The sequence below is a fragment of the Coregonus clupeaformis genome, chromosome 1 (genome assembly GCF_020615455.1).
Source record: "Coregonus clupeaformis isolate EN_2021a chromosome 1, ASM2061545v1, whole genome shotgun sequence".
In the NCBI taxonomy this organism is placed as follows: domain Eukaryota; kingdom Metazoa; phylum Chordata; class Actinopteri; order Salmoniformes; family Salmonidae; genus Coregonus; species Coregonus clupeaformis.
This window is the reverse complement of record NC_059192.1, coordinates 19,514,590-19,538,078: the sequence shown is the minus strand read 5'-3', so window position 1 is coordinate 19,538,078 and position 23,489 is coordinate 19,514,590. Positions and strand designations below refer to the sequence as shown.

The 23,489-nt window shown below is 41.0% G+C and overlaps 1 protein-coding gene across 6 annotated transcripts in view; it reads left to right on the top strand.

Moving 5' to 3' along the window:
• Positions 1-19,330, top strand: part of LOC121534941 (protein FRA10AC1 homolog) — a 73,537-nt gene extending 54,207 nt beyond the window's left edge. Inside the window, exons 1-7 of one of the 6 annotated variants that reach the window (XR_005994713.2) lie at positions 12,554-13,226; positions 13,334-13,435; positions 14,414-14,455; positions 14,602-14,780; positions 15,420-15,482; positions 18,979-19,047; positions 19,167-19,330. Coding sequence is in view for 2 of the 6 variants with exons in the window: in XM_041841612.1 (XP_041697546.1) it covers positions 14,361-14,455; positions 14,602-14,780; positions 15,420-15,482; positions 18,979-19,047; positions 19,167-19,264 (504 nt within the window). In the remaining 4 variants the exon portion in view is untranslated. Of the gene's footprint in view, positions 1-12,553; positions 13,436-13,863; positions 14,456-14,601; positions 14,781-15,419; positions 15,483-18,666; positions 18,857-18,978; positions 19,048-19,147 lie in introns of those variants that run through there. The other 5 variants (XR_005994712.2, XM_041841612.1, XM_041841688.1 and 2 more) reach the window with 5 other exon arrangements.
• The last annotated feature ends 4,159 nt before the right edge of the window (positions 19,331-23,489 follow it).

Genomic DNA, 23,489 nt, shown 5'->3' with positions numbered 1-23,489 from the left:
CGCAAAGTACTCTTTGTATCCGAGCTATAACACCGTGGCCACTAAGCTTGTGTTTGGAGATGACACAGGATGAAATGGGCATTGTAACTCTTGATGCCCTTTTGACTTTATGAGGTTGATAAACTCAGAGACAAGTCAAACTCACTTGGGATGATTTGGGATATTTGCAGTCAAATCCCTGCGTTTACTGTTTTAGTGGTCTGGTCACTGGTAAACAGTCAGTTTACATGTAAAGATGTATTGAACAAGCAAGGTCAGTAATTCACCTTTCGACATGTCTGTCTGCACACAATTTGTTATTGCTGTGAGTTGGATACTGTCTGTTCCAAAGTCCCAGCCATATAAACAGTTGTCAAATATTCTAATCACAGTTTATCATTATGACCACTTTGAAACAGCAGATACCGTTCAATATGCTTTAAAAATAAAAAAAAATTGGGCAGACCCCCAATTCACAGTCTTGGGCCACTTAATAATCGCTGTTGCCTCAAGTTCAACATAGCATCAGCATTTGTTTTTATAAACAATATTTGTGAAATTATTTGTGACATAATCATAATTTATTTCTGTTATGTCGAGCATGTTTCGAACAGCTGCTTGGTGAAACTTTACAGCATGTTTTGGAACAGCTGTTTGGTGAAGCTTTACAGCATGTTTTGGAAAGTCAAACTGAAAAGAAGCCAGCTACAGTTTGACTGCAATTTGTTGTGTTACATAGTGTCGTGTCGCGTCGGCTGCTGGTGGCTATTGCTGTCAACCAAAGAGTCTGCTTAAGCTGCACCATGTTCAAAGGCTTTTATTAAAAATCACGAGGTTACAGCATAAGGTACAGACACGCGAAGTCCGGAGAAGCAGTCCCAAATGAATCTCAATGCTTTCTGCCCCTTCGTCGTTTTTCCCCCCTTATATATAACCTCCCAAAATGTGGGTGGCTCCCTCTACTGGCCAATCACCAGTCTCCCCTGGGGCGTCACCCTCCAAACGCTACATTTGAAATAAGATCATAAACATTCCCTCTTCTGTTCCTCTAAAACAGTCATAATGTTAATACACCACAATAGTTAATTTAAAATGTATTACATTTTGTGTCACTGGCCTACACACAATACCCCATAATGTCAATTTTTACAAATTCATTACAAATGAAAAGCTGAAATGTCTTGAGCCAATAAGTATTCAACCCCTTTGTTATGGCAAGCCTAAATAAGTTCAGGGGTAAAAATGTGCTTAACAAGTCACATAATAAGTTGCATGGACTCTGTGTGCAATAATAGTGTTTAACATGATTTTTGAATTACTACCTCATCTCTGTACCCCACACATACAATTACAGTGGGGAGAACAAGTATTTGATACACTGCCAATTTTGCAGGATTTCCTACTTACAAAGCATGTAGAGGTCTGTAATTTTTATCATAGGTACAGTTCAACTGTGAGAGACGGAATCTAAAACAAAAATCCAGAAAATCACATTGTATGATTTTTAAGTAATTAATTTCAATTTTATTGCATGACATAAGTATTTGATCACCTACCAACCAGTAAGAATTCCGGCTCTCACAGACCTGTTAGTTTTTCTTTAAGAAGCCCCCTTGTTCTCCACTCATTGCCTGTATTAACTGCACCTGTTTGAACTCGTTACCTGTATAAAAGACACCTGTCCACACACTCAATCAAACAGACTCCAACCTCTCCACAATGGCCAAGACCAGAGAGCTGTGTAAGGACATCAGGGATAAAATGGTTGACCTGCACAAGGCTGGGATGGGCTACAGGACAATAGGCAAGCAGCTTGGTGAGAAGGCAACAACTGTTGGCGCAATTATTAGAAAATGGAAGAAGTTCAAGATGACGGTCAATCATCCTCGGTCAGGGGCTCCATGCAAGATCTCACCTCGTGGGGCATCAATGATCATGAGGAAGGTGAGGGATCAGCCCAGAACTACACGGCAGGACCTGGTCAATGACCTGAAGAGAGCTGGGACCACAGTCTCAAAGAAAACCATTAGTAACACACTACGCCGTCATGGATTAAAATCCTGTAGCGCACGCAAGGTCCCCCTGCTCAAGCCAGCGCATGTCCAGGCCCGTCTGAAGTTTGCCAATGACCATCTGGATGATCCAGAGGAGGAATGGGAGAAGGTCATGCGGTCTGATGAGACAAAAATAGAGCTTTTTGGTGTAAACTCCACTCGCCGTGTTTGGAGGAAGAAGAAGGATGAGTACAACCCCAAGAACACCATCCCAACTGTGAAGCATGGAGGTGGAAACATCATTCTTTGGGGATGCTTTTCTGCAAAGGGGACAGGACGACTACACCGTATTGAGGGGAGGATGGATGGGGCCATGTATCGCGAGATCTTGGCCAACAACCTCCTTCCCTCAGTAAGAGCATTGAAGATGGGTCGTGGCTGGGTCTTCCAGCATGACAACGACCCGAAACACACAGCCAGGACAACTAAGGAGTGGCTCCGTAAGAAGCATCTCAAGGTCCTGGAGTGGCCTAGCCAGTCTCCAGACATGAACCCAATAGAAAATCTTTGGAGGGAGCTGAAAGTCCGTATTGCCCAGCGACAGCCCCGAAACCTGAAGGATCTGGAGAAGGTCTGTATGGAGGAGTGGGCCAAAATCCCTGCTGCAGTGTGTGCAAACCTGGTGAAGACCTACAGGAAATGTATGATCTCTGTAATTGCAAACAAAGGTTTTTGTACCAAATATTAAGTTCTGCTTTTCTGATGTATCAAATACTTATGTCATGCAATAAAATGCAAATTAATTACTTAAAAATCATACAATGTGATTTTCTGGAATTTTGTTTTAGATTCCGTCTCTCACAGTTGAAGTGTACCTATGATAAAAATTACAGACCTCTACATGCTTTGTAAGTAGGAAAACCTGCAAAATCGGCAGTGTATCAAATACTTGTTCTCCCCACTGTATCTGTGAGGTCCCTCAGTTGAGCAGTGAATTCCAAACACAGATTCAACCACAAAGACCAGGGATGTTTTCCAATGCCTCGCAAAGAAGGGCACCTATTGGTAGACATTGAATATCCCTTTGAGGATGGTGAAGTTATTAATTACACTTTGGATGGTGTATCAATACACCCAGTCACTACACACTAAGATACAGGCATCCTTCCTAACTCAGTTGCCGGAGAGGAAGGATACCGCTCAGGGATTTCACCATGAAGCCAATGGTGACTTTAAAACAGATACAGAGTTTAATGGCTGTGATAGGAGAAAACTGAGGATGGATCAACAAAATTGTAGTTACTCCACAATACTAACCTAAATGACAGAGTGAAAAGAAGGAAGCCTGTACAGAATACAAATATTCCAAAACATGCATCCTGTTTGCAATAAGGCAATAAAGTAAAATTGCAAAAAATGTGGCAAAGAAATTAACTTTATGTCCTAAATACAAAGCCTTATGTTTGAGGCAAATCCTACACAACATCACTGAGTACCACTCTTCATATTTTCATCTTCATGATGCATCATGTTGTGGGTATGCTTGTCATCGGCAAGGACTAGGGAGTTTTTTAAAGATTAAAAAAAGTACAGGCAAAATCAGGAAAACCTGGTTCAGTCTGCTTTCTAACAGACACTGGGAAACAAAATCACCTTTCAGCAGGACAATAACCTAAAACCAAGACCAAATATACACTGAGTGTACAAAACATTAGGAACACCTTCCCAATATTGAGTTGCACCTGCTTTTGCCCTCAAACCAGTGCGCCTGACACCTACTTCCATACCCCGTTCAAAGGCACTTCAATCTTTCGTCTTGCCCATTCGCTGTCTGAATGGCATACATACACAATCCATGTCTCAATTGTCTCAAGGCTTGGAAATCCTTCTTTAACCTGTCTCCTCCCCTTCAGTTACACTGGTTGAAGTGGATTTAACATGTGACATCAATAAGGGATCAAAGCTTTCACCTGGATTTACCTGGTCAGTCTATGTCATGGAAAGAGCAGGTGTTCCTAATGTTTTGTACACTCACTGGAGTTGCTTACCAATATGACATTGAATGTTCCTGAGTGGCCTAGTTACAGTTTTGACTTAAATCGGCTTGAAAATCTGAAAATGGCTTGAAGAATTGTAAAAACAATCATGTGCAAATACTGTTCAATCTAGGTGTGCAAAGCTCTTAGAGACTTACCCAGAAAGTCTCACAGGTGTAATCACTGCCAATGGTGATTCTACCATGCTTCTACATCTGCATTGCTTGCTGTTTGGGGTTTTAGGCTGGGTTTCTGTATAGCACTTTGTGACATCTGCTGATGTAAAAAGGGCTTTATAAATACATTTGATTGATTGATTGATTATTGACTCAGGGGTGTGAATACATATGTAAATGAGATATTTCTGTATTTCATTTTCAATAAATTTGCAAACATTTCTACAAACATGTTTTGTCACTTTGTCATTATGTGGCATTGTGTGTAGATGGGTGAGAGAAAAAAATCAATAATGGTGAAAACTTGGGGAAATGTGGGGGTTAAGTGGGTTCTAATCTTCCTAAATGTCAGAAAAACACATAATACTGTAGAAGCAGGGTTCTGATAATATAACAATGTGCTAATATTGTCTTTCATCTTTTATTGTCATTCACAGTCGACAGAGATACTGTACCCATCAGCGTTTTGTCTGGTGGTGCTGGGGCTACCTTGTCCCATATAGATTTTGGGCATGAGTCTTTATTCATATAACAGTATTGATTTATTAAATGTTCCATGTGGTTTATATTAAAGGTCACTTCATTTAATATAACAGGCTTTTAAAAATCAATATTGATGTACAATTTCTACTTAAAATATCAAAGGGACGCTGTTCTTTGAAAGACCCACCAACATCTGAGAGAATTAACTCTTGTCTGGCAGATAAGGTGTTAATTAGCCTGCATTTGCCGCTCATGGCATGTCGCCATCTCTAGAAGGGACCTCTAACTCTTGTTGCTTATGCTTTTCCATTGGCAAGTATAATCACAGCTGTCAGCATCATAGAGAATGGTCTCTCTTCGGGCAGATCAAGTGTTAATTATCCTGCACGTGAAGAAGGTAGCTGGGTCATTCTACAGATTCGGTGCCTTTTGTGATTGAGGAGGATGAAACAATGAACATTAAAATCTTAAGCTTTTTTTTATTTGATGTGACAAAGTAATGTGTGTACTTGATAGAAAATACCTTTTCCCATCTCAATGTAGAGTATTAAGTTATTATTCTGTATTATTTTCTCAAACAAGTCCCAATTTAATTCAACCCCGTCACAGTCATTTTGTTATTCAACTATTCATTTTTCCAATAAGCTTGAGATCAGATTCTGGCATAATCTCACAGTTTATATGTCCCTTGTAAATAATGGCATATTGTAATTAAAAAGAAAATCAAGAAAAACTGACCAGCACCATCCTTTCCAGTTTACGATGAAGAAATTTCTAATCTAACTCCACATTTTCGCAAGAAATGTGCAAGAATGCTGCGTAATTCCTGACAAAATTGAAATAGCCTTATTTACCCTGATTTAATACACACAATAAAAACACTATTGATGTTATATTTTGTGTATTTAATACAAAAATGTAAAAAAATTATCTCGTAACAGGGATGAATGCACCGCAACAGGGTTGAAAATCATGTAACAGGGTTGAGTGAAAAGCATCACGTGTCATATGTTTTATCTTTTGAGATCACTAACATGTTGCCATTTTTTAAACATTTTAAACATTTTTAAACCTAAAGAATCTAGATGAAAGCTAGACAGAGTAAAACACATTAATGAACTAATAACAGTAACAACATTTCATTGATTTCATAAAAATATCCATCTGATAATGGCAGGAGTCTGTTTGAACATTGAGCAAACATCTTAACATTGATAACCTATATAGGTCACATGTTGCCATTTTTTAACATTTTAAACTACTGTCAACATAGCTTTTAAAGTTTAAACAATCAAGATGAAATCTAGACAGATTAAAACACATTAATAAACTAACAACAGTTACAACATTTCATTGATTTCATAGAAATATCCAGAGTAATGGCAGGAATGTCTGTGTTGTTTGAATGTTTGAACATTAAGCAAACATCTTAACATTAATAACCTATAGGTAAGCCTACAGTTTGTTCACCATTTTTACTGAGAGAGCCTAGCCCACACTTCCTTCTGTATTTCCATGTGCCTAGAAGTCACCGGTTTAGGGGGATCAATGTGTTCCAAGATGTCCTCAAATGGATACCACAGGATATCATCAAGAAGTGGCCAGAAGTACCTATTTGGTCCAGCACAGCACATGCATTTGACCTGCACATGGGATTCATCTGTGGCTAGAATTATTCCGGGATAGAAATCGTCATCATATTTGGCCACGCACCATTTCCCGCATATGTCTTTTGACCTCTCTTATCTAGATCTCCTATTCCTTTCTTCTTTCCTGCTAAAACATATTTTGTCCATCTCATGCTTTCACTCCTGAGGTACTTTTCCCTTCGTTCTGGATCAGCATTTCTTCTTGCCCTGTACTCTCTTTGCCTTTCTGCTGCTGTTTTTGCCATTGTTGAATCTGAAATTGTAGGTCAAGGTCAAGTCAATGACCAGTTTACTCTCCAAAACTAATTACTGTATCCTTTTAATCACTATGTAGTAAAATGAACGTGAACTTGCAGATAATACTCCTAAATATGTCAGTACAAACCAGTCGGCTAGTGAACATGAACCCCTCACGCACCAGTTGCCAAGGCAGTATACTGTATGTCTTTTTAGACTAGTCTTCATTTACATTCTCTAGTCTTTTTATGCATTACCAAATTATGCTTTAAAGCAACAAAACTTTATTTTCTGTTGATTGTGTGTCCATGACCACCACCACCTCGTGTCTTAAAGATCTTACATTTCCAGGAGAATTACCTGACCACCGGCGCGCGGATGTCCCTCACCTTCCTCTCTATGTGTGTTTCCTTTCTGCTGCTGTTTTTTCCATTGTTGAATCTGAAATTGTAGGTCAAGGTCAAGTCAATGACCTGCTTACTCTTCAAGACTAAATATTGTATCCTTTTAATCACTATGTAGTAAAATGAACATGAACTTGCAGATAATACTCCTAAATATGTCAATGTATATAGGAGAGAGAACAAATGAATTGTCACTTTTTTAAAGTTATTATTTTCAAAAATTCCTCGTACTTTTAGTTGATACTGTAAAACCGTAAACAACAAACATTCAACAAGAAAATATGATTGGTATTAAGCAATATACATTAAATATTGCTAAGATTTAACAGCTATTCAACCCTGTAACAGCCATTCAACCCCGTAACATTGAAAAATGTGATGGGGTTGAATGTGACAGGGTTGAAGATTTTGTGCTAATCTGTTGCTAATTCGGGATGCTAGCAGCTAGCAGTGTGCCACATGGCCTTATTCAACAAAATACATTGTTATACTTCATAGCTATAAAAACAATTCTTGGTAAAATCTTAACTATGAATTCCCCCCAACAGAGTTGAATACCTGAGATTGACAAAGCACATATGTGCTTAAAAAACATGAAATATTTATAAAAAGTGAGAGAGCAGCTTACCACTTGTCACACCAGGCTTCTCTGAAGACTTGTATGATGTCACTTCCTCATAAATGATGTCCACAGGATCAAACCATTATTTAATTGTGAGTGGGGGTATTGTTGCGTTACGGGGTTGAAAGAAATACAAGGACAGGGGTAAAAGCCTGAATTTCTCAGAAAATAAAATGTCTTATGCTGAGAAAATGGATTATGGATTATTATACAATTAATTTAACAAAAAAAAACAATTATTATTTAACACTGTGTACTCAAAATGAGTCACGCCATTTGCATGATGGTCAATAGGGACAGGCGAAATTCTTAATACTCCTAAGAAAAGCAAACATATAAGTATTGAAATTCATCTCTGTTTAAAATCATATTCTCTACTCCATATTAAAAACATGTAAAACTTTGAAATGTTGTAATTTAAGTGTAGTTTGATAAATGTTCTGACAAGTTATAACACTAGTACATCTTGGGACACTGACAATACTGAAATGTCACCGAATCTGTAGAATGACCCAGCTCATGGCATGTAGCCACCTCCAGCAGCCTGGGGTCAGGTGAGGCCCAAGGTTGTGATTAGATGGAGTACAGCTACGATCGGAAGATACTTTTTGTAGCAGGTTAAGAGAGCATTTTAGCTAACCCTAACCCTTTTCATAACCTTAACCTAATTCTCCACACCTGGTACGTTAATTCTCATAACCTGCTTCATAAGTTCTCCTAACCTGGTACGTTAATTCTCCTAACCTGCTTCGTAAATTATCCTAATCTGGTACGTTAATTCTCCTAACCTGGTATGTTAATTCTCCTAACCTGCTTCGTAAATTCTCCAACCTGGTACGTTAATTATCCTAACCTGGTACGTTAATTCTCCTAACCTTCTTCGTAAGTTATCCTAACCTGGTACGTTAATTCTCCTAACCTGGTACGTTAATTCTCCTAACCTGCTTCGTAAATTCTCCTAACCTGGTACGTTCATTCTCCTAACCTGCTTCGTAAGTTATCCTTACCTGCTTCGTAAAGTCTCCTAACCTGGTACGTTAATTCTCCTAACCTGCTTCATCAGTTCGCCTAACCTTCTTCGAAAGTTATCCTAACCTGCTTCGTAAGTTCTCCTTACCTGCTTCGTAAATTCTCCTAACCTGGTACGTTAATTCTCCTAACCTGCTTCATAACTTCTCCTAATCTGCTTCGTAAATTATCCTAACCTGGTACGTTAATTCCCCTAACCTGCTTCGTTTGTTCTCCTAACTTGGTATGTTAGTTCTCCTAACCTGGTACGTTAGTTCTCCTAACCTGGTATGTTAGTTCTCCTAACCTGGTACGTTAATTCTCCTAACCTGGTATGTTAGTTCTCCTAACCTGCTTTGTTAGTTCTCCTAACCTGGTACGTTAGTTCTCCTAACCTGGTACATTAGTTCATCCTAACCTGGTATATTAGTTATCCTATCCTGGTACATTTGTTCTCCTAACCTGCTTCGTTAGTTCTCCTAACCTGGTACGGTAGTTCTCCTAACCTGGTACGGTAGTTCCCCTAACCTGGTACGTTAGTTCTCCTAACATGCTTTGTTAATTCTCCTAACCTGCTTCATTAGTTCTCCAACCTGGTACGTTAATTATCCTAACCTGGTACATTAGTTCTCCTAACCTGGTATATTAGTTATCCTATCCTGGTACGTTAGTTCTCCTAACCTGCTTCGTTAGTTCTCTTAACCTGGTACGTTAATTCTCCTAACCTGGTACATTAGTTCTCCTAACTTGGTACGTTTATTCTCCTAACCTGGTACGTTAGTTCTCCTAACCTGCTTTGTTAGTTCTCCTAACCTGGTACGTTAGTTCTCCTAACCTGGTACGGTAGTTCCCCTAACCTGGTACGTTAGTTCTCCTAACCTGGTACGTTAATTCTCCAAACCTAGTACGTTAGTTCCCCTAACCTGCTTTGTTAGTTCTCCTAACCTGGTACATTAGTTCTCCAAACCTGTTACGTTAATTCTCCAAACCTGGTACGTTAGTTCCCCTAACCTGCTTTGTTAGTTCTCCTAACCTGGTACATTAGTTCTCCTAACCTGCTTCATTAGTTCTCCAACCTGGTACGTTTATTATCCTAACCTGGTACGTTAATTATCCTAACCTGCTTCATAAGTTCTCCTAAACTGGTGCGTTAATTCTCCTAACCTGCTTCGTAAGTTCTCCTAACCTGGTACGTTAATTATCCTAACCTGGTACGTTAATTCTCCTAACCTGCTTCATAAGTTAACCTAACCTGCTTCGTAAGTTCTCCTAATCTGCTTCGTAAGTTATCCTTACCTGCTTCGTAAGTTCTCCTAACCTGGGACGTTAGTTCTCCTAACCTGGTACGTTAATTATCCTAACCTGGTACGTTAGTTCTCCTAACCTGGTACGTTAATGATCCTAACCTGGTACGTTAGTTCTCCTAACCTGCTTCGTTAGTTCTCCTAACTTGGTATGTTAGTTCTCCTAACCTGGTACGTTAGTTCTCCTAACCTGGTACGTTAATTCTCCTAACCTGGTATGTTAGTTCTCCTAACCTGCTTTATTAGTTCTCCTAACCTGGTACGTTAGTTCTCCTAACCTGGTACATTAGTTCTCCTAACCTGGTATATTAGTTATCCTATCCTGGTACGTTAGTTCTCCTAACCTGCTTCGTTAGTTCTCCTAACCTGGTACGGTAGTTCTCCTAACCTGGTACGGTAGTTCCCCTAACCTGGTACGTTAGTTCTCCTAACATGCTTTGTTAATTCTCCTAACCTGCTTCATTAGTTCTCCAACCTGGTACGTTAATTATCCTAACCTGGTACATTAGTTCTCCTAACCTGGTATATTAGTTATCCTATCCTGGTACGTTAGTTCTCCTAACCTGCTTCGTTAGTTCTCTTAACCTGGTACGTTAATTCTCCTAACCTGGTACATTTGTTCTCCTAACCTGGTATATTAGTTCTCCTAACCTGGTATATTAGTTATCCTATCCTGGTACGTTAGTTCTCCTAACCTGCTTCGTTAGTTCTCTTAACCTGGTACGTTAATTCTCCTAACCTGGTACGTTAGTTCTCCTAACCTGCTTTGTTAGTTCTCCTAAACTGCTACGTTAGTTCTCCTAACCTGCTTCATTAGTTCTCCTAATGTGGTACGTTAGTTCTCCTAAGATGGTACGTTAGTTCTCCTAACCTGCTTCATTAGTTCTCCTAACCTGGTACGGTAGTTCTCCTAACCTGGTACGGTAGTTCCCCTAACCAGGTACGTTAGTTCTCCTAACATGCTTTGTTAATTCTCCTAACCTGCTTCTTAAGTTCTCCTAACCTGGTACGTTAATTATCCTAACCTGCTTCATAAGTTAACCTAACCTGCTTCGTAAGTTATCCTAACCTGGGACGTTAGTTCTCCTAACCTGGTACGTTAATTATCCTAACCTGGTACGTTAGTTCTCCTAACCTGGTACGTTAATGATCCTAACCTGGTACGTTAGTTCTCCTAACCTGCTTCATCAGTTCTCCTAACTTGGTATGTTAGTTCTCCTAACCTGGTACGTTAGTTCTCCTAACCTGGTACGTTAATTCTCCTATCCTGGTACGTTAGTTCTCCTAACCTGCTTTGTTAGTTCTCCTAACCTGGTATGTTAGTTCTCCTAACCTGGTACATTAGTTCTCCTAACCTGGTATATTAGTTATCCTATCCTGGTACGTTAGTTCTCCTAACCTGCTTTGTTAGTTCTTCTAACCTGGTACGTTAGTTATCCTAACCTGGTACGTTAGTTCTCCTAACCTGGTACGTTAATGATCCTAACCTGGTACGTTAGTTCTCCTAACCTGCTTCATTAGTTCTCCTAACTTGGTATGTTAGTTCTCCTAACCTGGTACGTTAGTTCTCCTAACCTGGTACGTTAATTCTCCTAACCTGGTACATTTGTTCTCCTAACCTGGTATATTAGTTCTCCTAACCTGGTATATTAGTTATCCTATCCTGGTACGTTAGTTCTCCTAACCTGCTTCGTTAGTTCTCCTAACCTGGTACGTTAATTCTCCTAACCTGGTACGTTAGTTCTCCTAACCTGCTTTGTTAGTTCTCCTAAACTGCTACGTTAGTTCTCCTAACCTGCTTCATTAGTTCTCCTAATGTGGTACGTTAGTTCTCCTAAGATGGTACGTTAGTTCTCCTAACCTGCTTCATTAGTTCTCCTAACCTGGTACGGTAGTTCTCCTAACCTGGTACGGTAGTTCCCCTAACCAGGTACGTTAGTTCTCCTAACATGCTTTGTTAATTCTCCTAACCTGCTTCTTAAGTTCTCCTAACCTGGTACGTTAATTATCCTAACCTGCTTCATAAGTTAACCTAACCTGCTTCGTAAGTTATCCTAACCTGGGACGTTAGTTCTCCTAACCTGGTACGTTAATTATCCTAACCTGGTACGTTAGTTCTCCTAACCTGGTACGTTAATGATCCTAACCTGGTACGTTAGTTCTCCTAACCTGCTTCATCAGTTCTCCTAACTTGGTATGTTAGTTCTCCTAACCTGGTACGTTAGTTCTCCTAACCTGGTACGTTAATTCTCCTATCCTGGTACGTTAGTTCTCCTAACCTGCTTTGTTAGTTCTCCTAACCTGGTATGTTAGTTCTCCTAACCTGGTACATTAGTTCTCCTAACCTGGTATATTAGTTATCCTATCCTGGTACGTTAGTTCTCCTAACCTGCTTCGTTAGTTCTTCTAACCTGGTACGTTAGTTCTCCTAACCTGGTACGTTAGTTCTCCTAACCTGCTTCGTTAGTTCTCCTAACTTGGTATGTTAGTTCTCCTAACCTGGTACGTTAGTTCTCCTAACTTGGTACGTTAATTATCCTAACCTGGTACGTTAGTTCTCCTAACCTGCTTTGTTAGTTCTCCTAACCTGCTTTGTTAGTTCTCCTAACTTGGTATGTTAGTTCTCCTAACCTGGTACGTTAGTTCTCCTAACCTGCTTCATTAGTTCTCCTAACATGCTTTGTTAATTCTCCTAACCTGGTATGTTAGTTCTCCTAACCTGCTTCGTTAGTTTCCTAACCTGCTTCGTTAGTTATCCTAACCTGGTACGTTAGTTCTCCTAACCTGGTACATTAGTTATCCTAACCTGTTACGTTAGTTCGCCTAACCTGCTTCGTTAGTTCTCCTAACCTGCAACAAAAAAGTCCCTTCCGGTCGTAGCTGTATACCACCTAGTCAGAACCGAGGCCCAAGGACTCCTAAACACCAGGATGAAAAGGAAGACCTGGCAGAGTCCCAACCACTCATGACGCACTTCTCCTCCTGGGCAATCTGGAGGATCCATCATTAAGCCTGCTAAAGATCAAGCCAGGCTGTTGGTCAGTCAGGGTTAAGGCATGGCCACTGGCCAGCCCTGCTTCCTGCCTCCTACAGTAGCCATGTTTATGTTCCTCCCATTGAGCATGATTATTAGAGAACAATGTCATAATGAATGGCACAGGAGAACACACCCTTGTTGAGCTTTACATTGGCATTTCTCGCATTGCAGACTATCCTTTTCAGCATGATGTCCTGAAAATAAGGATAAAACTTCATATACTTGAAAATGATTTCCCCCCAGCCTGTTCTCTTTAACAAAACCTGCCCAGATGCCGGTTTCTGCAGGTAGAGTCATGTGAGTACAGTACGTACCTTAATCTGTCGCTCTAAATGGCTCTACTCTGTATTGTATGGCAATGCAGTTGAATCATGTCTCTATTGTATTGACACTGTGTTTTGCAGGCCAGTTTCTGTGTGGGAACAAGCGCTGTGAGAAGGAGGGCCTGAAGAGCTGGGAGGTGAACTTTGCCTATGCGGAGCAGAGAAATGCGCTGGTCAAACTCAGTAAGAGCTCTGTCGTCATTTACATGTTAGAAGACGCTCTTATCCAGAGCGACTTACAGGGTTAAGTTCCTTGCTCAAGGGCACATTGACAGATATTTCACCTAGTCAGCTCGGGGGTTCGAACCAGCAACCTTTTAGTTACTGGCCCAATGCTCTTAACCTCTAGGCTACCTGTCACTGGCTGTCTAAGCTAGGGCTGGGCCTTTAATCCTCGCGCCAGTATCATGGTGAAGCAAATCGCATGAATAAAGCCTAAAGAATGACTCCCTTCTCATATTGTGATCCCTGAGGAAACTCAGACATGCAAAGTTAACTTCAAGACACACTCCAGCAATTTTTAAAACACTTTTCCTGTTGAAAAACAATATCCCATATATAAATACAGTAAGGTACACACACTTAAAGGAAAACTCCACCCAAAAACTATATTTTGGTTAGTCCATTGTTGACATAGTCTCAAAATGTTTTGCATGTCAGCAATCAAGTTTTCAAGATACGTAACTTTCATAATACAGGAATCTGGCCCATATAAGGCATTTTGCATCATATAATGCAAAATGCATAATATGGGGCAGATTTCTGTATTTTGCAAAATATTGTTTTCCTTTAAGGGTAATTTTTATTTATTTTTTATCAGCAAAATAGTGTTTTTTAGATACAAGTGCAAACTTCATGGAGTAGGCCATTCAAGGAGTTGGTCTGATGGTCAAATATGATGTCATCGGCCTCCCACTTGCTTGAGGAACAATAGAGGAGCAAAAGAGGAAAGGTCCACTGCCATGTCACGAGGATACCTGGACCACCTATTGAGATGTGCCTTTTGTTAAGTAAATCAGGTGTTAAATGAGGTGAAAAAGAGACTTGAGTAGGACTTTAAAGTTTATGTATCTATATCAAGCGGTCTGTCACAATGATAATTTCCTAGATGATAACCACTATTCCAATGGTTGCCATACTAACAAAGGTGGTATTTTCTAGGACTCTGCCCGAGTGCTCCTTTAAACTCAACTATCATCACAAGTAAGTTGACTCTAATTGTTCTTTGTCAGTTTATCTTCATCAATTGACCACTAATGGGGTCTCTGGTCCCTTTTAGCGGTGTCAAAATGTCACATTTAATGTTTGAATATTGGCAGAATTTAAACAAAGGACTTTTTTTCCCCTAGGAGAACGGAGGTGATCGCCAAGAGAAAAATACAGAAGTCATCTAAGGAAAATCAAGTTGAGCCACAGGCAAAAAGATCCAAGAAAAGGCGCCAAGAAACACAAATGCAGAGACAAACATCAGAGGAGGCGCAAAAGCAAGACTCCACCGTTTCATATCTTCGCACAACTATGGCTATAGGTAGACACAAATAACAGGCCATGGTGATGAAATGAAAAGTGCTGAAGGTGTTTGTACTAATGTCTTGATGGTGTAATACAACATTTGGAAACATGAGCATTTGCAGACTCAAACCCATTCATTATGTCACGCCCTGACATTGAGATCTCTAGTTGGGTTGGTCAGGGTGTGAAATCTAATTGATCTATTTCTATGTTGGCCGGGTGTGGTTCCCAATCAGAGGCAGCTGTCGGTCGTTGTCTCTGATTGGGGATCATACTTAGGCAGCCATGTTGCCTACCTTAGTTGTGGGATGTTGTTTCTGTTTGATGTTTAGCCTCTTGAACTTCACGTTCTGTTGGATTTTGTTATTTTGTTGGTGTTTATTAAAATAAACGACTATGTACGCATACCACGCTGCACCTTGGTCCAATCCTTTACACAACGAACGTGACACATTAACACTTTATAACCGCCTACTATAGTGTTGACATATTACATAATAGCTGACTGAAAGCAGCCTTTTCACATGGAGGAAAAAAAAAAATCACACCACTTTTGGGTTGCTTCTTGTTGTTGCTCAATGTCAGCTGCACATAGTTGGCTGTCTGAGTTGAAGTGACTGATCCCTTCCTGTGTTCTCCCTCTCTCTCCCCCCAGCAGACCCCTCCTCTCGCTCCTCCCCCAGTAACTCCGAGGACGACTCCCAGCAGTCAGACAAAGGTAGTGTTCATTCTCACTTTCCACCTCCCTACCAAGTCAACCGGTTTATTATCTTACACCCTCAGGGCAAGCAGAACGGACGGGCCCTAATGTCCTCATTCATAACAGGTGCCTTTAAAATACCTTTTAAAAACACATGGGCTAGTTTGGCCCTAAGACCTCAGTCAGACAACAGTCATGCTTTCATTGCGGATTCAGCTGCACTTGAAGTATGGGCCTGCTTATCCTGGGTTGTCAATGTCACATAAATAAAAGCAGCCTTGCACACGAAGGCCAAATTCCAAGGCCAAGGTGCAGGCCAAGGGCCACACTCTTATGGTTGAGGCTGCACGACCGAAGGTAACCGACACATTTACATTTTAGTCATTTTAGCAGACGCTCTTATCCAGAGCGACTTACAGTTAGTGAGTGCATACATTTTCATACTGGCCCCCCGTGGGAAACGAACCCACAACCCTGGCGTTGCAAGCGCCATGTTCTACCAACTGAGCTACAGGGGACACGTCCCGCCGCCTGAAGTAGGGGTGCCGAGGGTGCTGCAGCACCCCCTGATAAATCACAAAACATTTCAGCACCCCCCACCTCAAAACATCTTCCCGCGGCTATGCCCTGGACGCCTCTTCCCAGAGCTAAAGAACCGAATAATGTTCTGCGTATGTTTCTATAGCTCTGCTTTATGCACACATTCTCACTTTACTTACTGTCAATTGTGAATGATAATTCTTCAAGTTTTACCGGGGAAACATCCATGCAGCATCTGCATGCCAACCATTTGATCTCAATCAGTTTCATGGGGATATGTATTTAGATCTAGTTGTGTATGCTACAGTGTTGTTTTGCATTATGTACAGTGAGCGAATTTTAGAGTAGATGGTGTTAACAAACTGTAGCCTAGGTCTACCTGTGTTTTTACCTGTGTTTTGTTTCAATTAAAGCACATACAGTGGGGAGAACAAGTATTTGATACACTGCCGATTTTGCAGGTTTTCCTACTTACAAAGCATGTAGAGGTCTGTAATTTTTATCATAGGTACAGTTCAACTGTGAGAGACGGAATTTAAAACAAAAATCCAGAAAATCACATTGTATGATTTTTAGGTAATTAATTTGCATTTTATTGCATGACATAAGTATTTCATACATCAGAAAAGCAGAACTTAGTATTTGGTACAGAAACCTTTGTTTGCAATTACAGAGATCATACGTTTCCTGTAGGTCTTGACCAGGTTTGCACACACTGCAGCAGGGATTTTGACCCACTCCTCCATACAGACCTTCTCCAGATCCTTCAGGTTTCTGGGCTGTCGCTGGGCAATACGGACATTCAGCTCCCTCCAAAGATGTTCTATTGGGTTCAGGTCTGGAGACTGGCTAGGCCACTCCAGGACCTTGAGATGCTTCTTATGGAGCCACTCCTTAGTTGCCCTGGCTGTGTGTTTTGGGTCGTTGTCATGCTGGAAGACCCAGCCACGACCCATCTTCAATGCTCTTACTGAGGGAAGGAGGTTGTTGGCCAAGATCTCACGATACATGGCCCCATCCATCCTCTCCTCAATACGGTGCAGTGTCCTGTCCCCTTTGCAGATAAGCATCCCCAAAGAATGATGTTTCCACCTCCATGCTTCACGGTTGAGATGGTGTTCTTGGGGTTGTACTCATCCTTCTTCTTCCTCCAAACACGGCGAGTGGAGTTTAGACCAAAAAGCTCTATTTTTGTCTCATCAGACCACATTACCTTCTCCCATTCCTCCTCTGGATCATCCAGATGGTCATTGGCAAACTTCAGACGGGCCTGGACATGCGCTGGCTTGAGCAGGGGGACCTTGCGTGCGCTGCAGGATTTTAATCCATGATGGCGTAGTGTGTTACTAATGGTTTTCTTTGAGACTGTGGTCCCAGCTCTCTTCAGGTCATTGACCAGGTCCTGCAGTGTAGTTCTGGGCTGATCCCTCACCTTCCTCATGATCATTGATGCCCCACGAGGGGAGATCTTGCATGGAGCCCCAGACCGAGGGTGATTGACCGTCATCTTGAACTTCTTCCATTTTCTAATAATTGCGCCAACAGTTGTTGCCTTCTCACCAAGCTGCTTGCCTATTGTCCTGTAGCCCATCCCAGCCTTTTGCAGGTCTACAATTTTATCCCTGATGTCCTTACACAGCTCTCTGGTCTTGGCCATTGTGGAGAGGTTGGAGTCTGTTTGATTGAGTGTGTGGACAGGTGTCTTTTATACAGGTAACGAGTTCAAACAGGTGCAGTTAATACAGGTAATGAGTGGAGAACAGGAGGGCTTCTTAAAGAAAAACTAAAGTGAGAGTCGGAATTCTTACTGGTTGGTAGGTGATCAAATACTTATGTCATGCAATAAAATGCTAATTAATTACTTAAAAATCATACAATGTGATTTTCTGGATTTTTGTTTTAGATTCCGTCTCTCACAGTTGAAGTGTACCTATGATTAAAAATTACAGACCTCTACATGTTGTAAGTAGGAAAACCTGCAAAATCGGCAGTGTATCAAATACTTGTTCTCCCCACTGTATTTTGCCTAGTGGTGCATGCTGTTCGCACAAACATCCTAAAATCTCATAAGAAATGAGGTGGTGTTTTTGATCTTACAGTAACATTCATACCTGGGTTCAAATACTACTTCAAATATCTCAATTACTTTCACATACATTTTGAAGTAAGTATTCAGATATTTTTTTAAAGACAAGTAGTTGAGTATTGGAATGTATTTGGAAATACACTTGGAAAGTATTGGCAGGTATTTGAAAATACTCAAATACACTGACTCAAATACACTCCCATGCATTTAACCCAAGTATTTGAAAATAGTATTTGAAATAAGTATTTGAAAATACTTTAAAATAGTAAGCTATTTATAGGAAATTATTTGAAAATACTTTCAAATACTTCCAATAGAAGAAGTTGATTCGTACCACATTATTTGAAAATACTCAAATACACAGAAAATAAGTATTTAAATAACAAATAATCAAATACACATGTATTTGATTATTTTGAGCCCAGGTCTGGTAACGTTGTACTATGCTATTATATTCAGTTCTGTCATGTATAAATACTATGTCTTCTTGCAGACTTTGATTCAGCTTTGATCTAACTTGATTAAACTAGCACCATTCTCCATTCATCATTGAAATTCACCAGAGTAGCCTGTTCTCTGGGCAGCCGAACGAATCCCGCACATGCGCAGAAGCTTTGTTTGTTTAGCTATCGGGAAGAGGCATCCAGAGAATTCGGCAACGCAGCCCGTCCGTACACTTATAGGTTTAAGTCGGACTTGACTCTTCTGACCCTCCTTAATCCTTTAGTGCTCTAACTATGTTGTGTGTGCTGCAGCAATTCCTCAGGTAAAGCTTCTTATGGGTTTGTTTTTGAAAGTATTATGAATATTATTGAATGTAATGCATGAAAAAAGGCTCTTTATGAATAAAGTTTTTCTGATTTGTATTGTCTCCTTCCTGCCATGTAGGAGAGGGAGAACACAGTGAGGAACCAAAGGGCCTGTCGGCCCAGCCCTCACCGTGGAGGAGAAGTCCAGGTGAGTTTAGCACTCCAACATTATATCACCCTTACAAATCCCTGCTAGGCCTCTGGACACGTTTACAGACACTAGTACCGGCCAATTAAACTTTGATTAGACTATTTTCTGTCTTCAAGGGAGGAAGAGTTTGACGAGTACTTTGAGGACATGTTTCTTTGACTGCCCTGCCCTTGGATTTCTGCCAGCAAGAGTCAACAGCAAGAGTCAACATTGATTTGATTGATTTTGTATTGGACGTTGTCTTCGTTTAATATCTGAGTTTGTCTGAAGCTAAATAAAATGCTGGTTCTTTTTTTAAACCTGAGCTTCTTATTCAGCCTCCTGACATTTCATTTTAACTGAAATAAAGACTACAATATGCATGAAGCGCCATGTAAGAACCCAGTATCGGAGTGTATTTAGAAAAAGCACAAACCACTACGAACTCCCAAGAAAGAACAATCTCAAAAGAAAACTAGAGGAAGGGAAACATTCAACCACAGGAGGTTGATGGCACCTTAATTGGGGAGGATGGGCTCGTGGTAATGACTGGAGCGGTATAAGTGGAATGGTATCAAAAACACATGGTGTTTGATACCATTCCATTCGTGCCGTTCAAGCCATTATTAGAGCCGTCCTGCCCTCAGCAGCCTCCACTGCATTCAACCATGGTAGTAGAGACAGAGACAAAATACAAGCCCAGGCATTGGAAAGTGCATGTATTAACACATCAATATTGTTCCTGTAGGGTTATAGTTAACCAATGTTCTGTCTATAGGGTTATAGATGCCCAGACCATATGAACCAATGTCACTGAGTTCCTCAGATGCTGTAGCACTAGGATTAGGAAGCGGTGCCTTATGCCAACGTTGCTTGGTGTGTTTTCATTAGTGTGTCACTTGCCCAGCGATTAGACACATTGGCTTTAATCACCAGTAATTACTCTTCTGTCTGAAGGAGTCCTTAAGTACACTGAGTTAACACATGATAACCGTCCATGATACCCGTCCATGAGAACCGACCATGATACCCATCCATGATAACCGACCAATGATATCTGTCCATGATAACCGATCATGATACCTGTCCATGATAATATATACCCTACTACCCCATTAAAGAGTGTGTATTTTTATTTATTTATTATTTAACTAGGCAAGTCGGTTAAGAACAAATTCTTATTTACAATGACAGCCTACACCGGCCAAATCGGCCTACACAGCCTGGAATCGAACCAGGGGGTCTGTAGTGACGCCTCAAGCACTGAGATGCAGTGCCTTAGACCACTGCGCCACTCGGAAGCTATCTCCTTTTACACAGTACTATAGGACTGTAGTTCCTACAGGTCACAGACACAGACATAAGGTTGCATTGATTTCATCATCTTTTGCTTTCTGAATGGTCTTTGATTGAAAAAATGTCATACAGCAAATGCAGTATACTTAAAACATGTGCTCTATAGCAGGTTGATGGGATGACACAGGATGTAACACCTCACGCAAACATCACTCAAGGTGCTCACTCAAGGTGTATTGGTCTCGGCAGCACGCCAGTCGGCTGATCTTCTTTTTCCAGGGCTAATCCAGCTTTATAGGGTAATCCCCATGCAAGTTACAGGCGTCATGAGGAGGGCTGTCTAGCCTAAGGTTCTTCAAATTCATTCTGTGTCTCTACAGCGTGTCAATGTGCTAGTCCATTTCAAGGCAGAGGAGGTTGGTGGGAGGAGATGTAGGAGGACGGGTAATTGCTGGAATGGAATCAATGGAACGGAGTCAAACACACAGTTTCCATGTGTTTGATGTGTTTGGTACCATTCCATTCATTCCATTCCAGCCATTACAATGAGCCTGTCCTCCTATAGCTCCTCCCACCAGCCTCCTCTGTTTCAAGGGTAGTGGGTAAAAATGTTCAAGTGTAAAAATGAATTCAGTGGGCAAGTGTAAAGAATGTGACAATAATCCCACAGGCTTTGATGTATGCCTTTATTTTGTTAACATGTTACATTTTATGACACGTACATACAGTAGAATTCGTTTCATCAGACATCAAATGTCAAATTCTAGCCTCTCTCAATGATAACTCGATTTAATTAGTAGATATACATTTTTGTGTCCTTTAAATGTACGCGCAGAATAGATGAACTCACTTTCTCATACGGCTCTCATACTGTAAAGCCCTGATCCGAGTGGTCTGCCCTGCCTAGCAGGTCTAGGAACAGAGATTCAGAGAAGCCATTTAAGATGCAGGTTGGCTGTCAAAGCCACCCTTATTGGATTACTGCTCTTGATTGATTTCCCAGTGATTTAGTGAGAGAGCACATTGCATAAGCAAAGAAGTCAAACTTTGCCTGCCTTGTGTTTCCTGCTTAGGGCCACTTTGAGATGCCTCCACAGATGTCTCGGTCACTGTTACAGTAGGTCGAAAGGAGATGTCTTGGCAGGATTTGCAAGGAGTTTTTTTTATGGGAACCCCATTGCAATTCAATTGGGTTCATCAATTAACTTTCTCACTGTTGCATAAGTACATTTACACCGGTCCCCAAACGGCCAAACAAAGAGAAGAGGAACTTTGGCCTGCCTGAGACCACATTGGAGGCTTGTCTCCATCAAACAAACATGATGCCCCTCACAAACAGTAGATATGATAAGACTTTGGTAGCCTGCTTTATCTACAGTAAGTAGGGTATTTAAAGTTTAAAGCCGTGCAGATCTCTAAAGCTGGCTGGCAAGCAAACTCAATCCCATCAAATCGTCTTATGGTCAGATACTTGAAGACACTTACGACCCTGACAGAACATATCTGAGGCTTGCCTCCTAGTAACAAGCAAAAGTTTTACATTTAAATTGTAGGTTTAATTTGTACATCTTTTACATACATTTACTACGTGATGAACTACATTTCTTTGGAGCATGCACATACATAATTGCATAATCTACATTTTTGAAAGATTACTGAATTTCAATTTATGATACACATATGTATAAATATCAAGTAATATGTATATTACATCTTCAAGTTATTGGGAAAATGTTGTGCAGTTTAAAATTGTACAGTCGTGGTCAAAGATTTTGAGAATGACACAAGTATTGGTCTTCACAAAGTTAGCTGGTTCTGTGTTTTTAGATATTTTTGTCAGATGCTACTATGGTATACTGAAGTATAATTACAAGCATTCCATAAGTGTCAAAGGCTTTTATTGACAATTACATTAAGTTTATGCAAAGAGTCAATATTTGCAGTGTTGACCCTTCTTTTTCAAGACCTCTGCAATCCGCCCTGGCATGCTGTAAATTAACTTCTGGGCCACATCCTGACTGATGGCAGCCCATTCTTGCATAATCAATGCTTGGAGTTTGTCAGAATTTGTGGGTTTTTGTTTGTCCACCCGCCTGTTGAGGATTGACCACAAGTTCTCAATGGGATTAAGGTCTGGGGAGTTTCCTGGCCATGGACCCAAAATGTCGATATTTTGTTCCCCGAGCCACTTAGTTATCACTTTTGCCTTATGGCAAGGTGCTCCATCATGCTGGAAAAGGCATTGTTTGTCACCAAACTGTTCTTGGATGGTTGGGAGGTTGCTCTCGGAGGATGTGTTGGTACCATTCTTTATTCATGGATGTGTTCTTAGGCAAAATTGTGAGTGAGCCCACTCCCTTGGCTGAGAAGCAACCCCACACATGAATGGTCTCAGGATGCTTTACTGTTGGCATGACACAGGACTGATGGTAGCGCTCACCTTGTCTTCTCCGGACAAGCTTTTTTCCGGATGCCCCAAACAATCGGAAAGGGGATTCATCAGAGAAAATGACTTTAACCCAGTCCTCAGCAGTCCAATCCCTGTACCTTTTGCAGAATATCAGTCTGTCCCTGATGTTTTTCCTGGAGAGAATTGGCTTCCTCGCTGCCCTTCTTGACACCAGGCCATCCTCCAAAAGTCTTCGCCTCACTGTGTGTGCAGATGCACTCACACCTGCCTGCTGCCATTCCTGAGCAAGCTCTGCACTGGTGGTGCCCCGGTCCCGCAGCTCAATCAACTTTAGGAGACGGTCCTGGCGCTTGCTGGACTTTCTTGGGCGCCCTGAAGCCTTCACAACAATTGAACCTCTCTCCTTGAAGTTCTTGATGATCCGATAAATGGTTGATTTAGGTGCATATCCTTGCCTGTGAAGCACTTTTTGTGCAAAGCAATGATGACGGCACGTGTTTCCTTGCAGGTAACCATGGTTAACAGAGGAAGAACAATGATTTCAGGCACCACCCTCCTTTTAAAGCTTCCAGTCTGTTATTCTAACTCAATCAGCATAACAGAGTGATCTCCAGCCTTGTCCTCGTCAACACTCTCACCTGTGTTAACGAGAGAATCACTGACATGATGTCAACTGGTCCTATTGTGGCAGGGCTGAAATGCAGTGGAAATGTTTTTGGGGGATTAAGTTCATTTTCATGGCAAAGAGGGACTT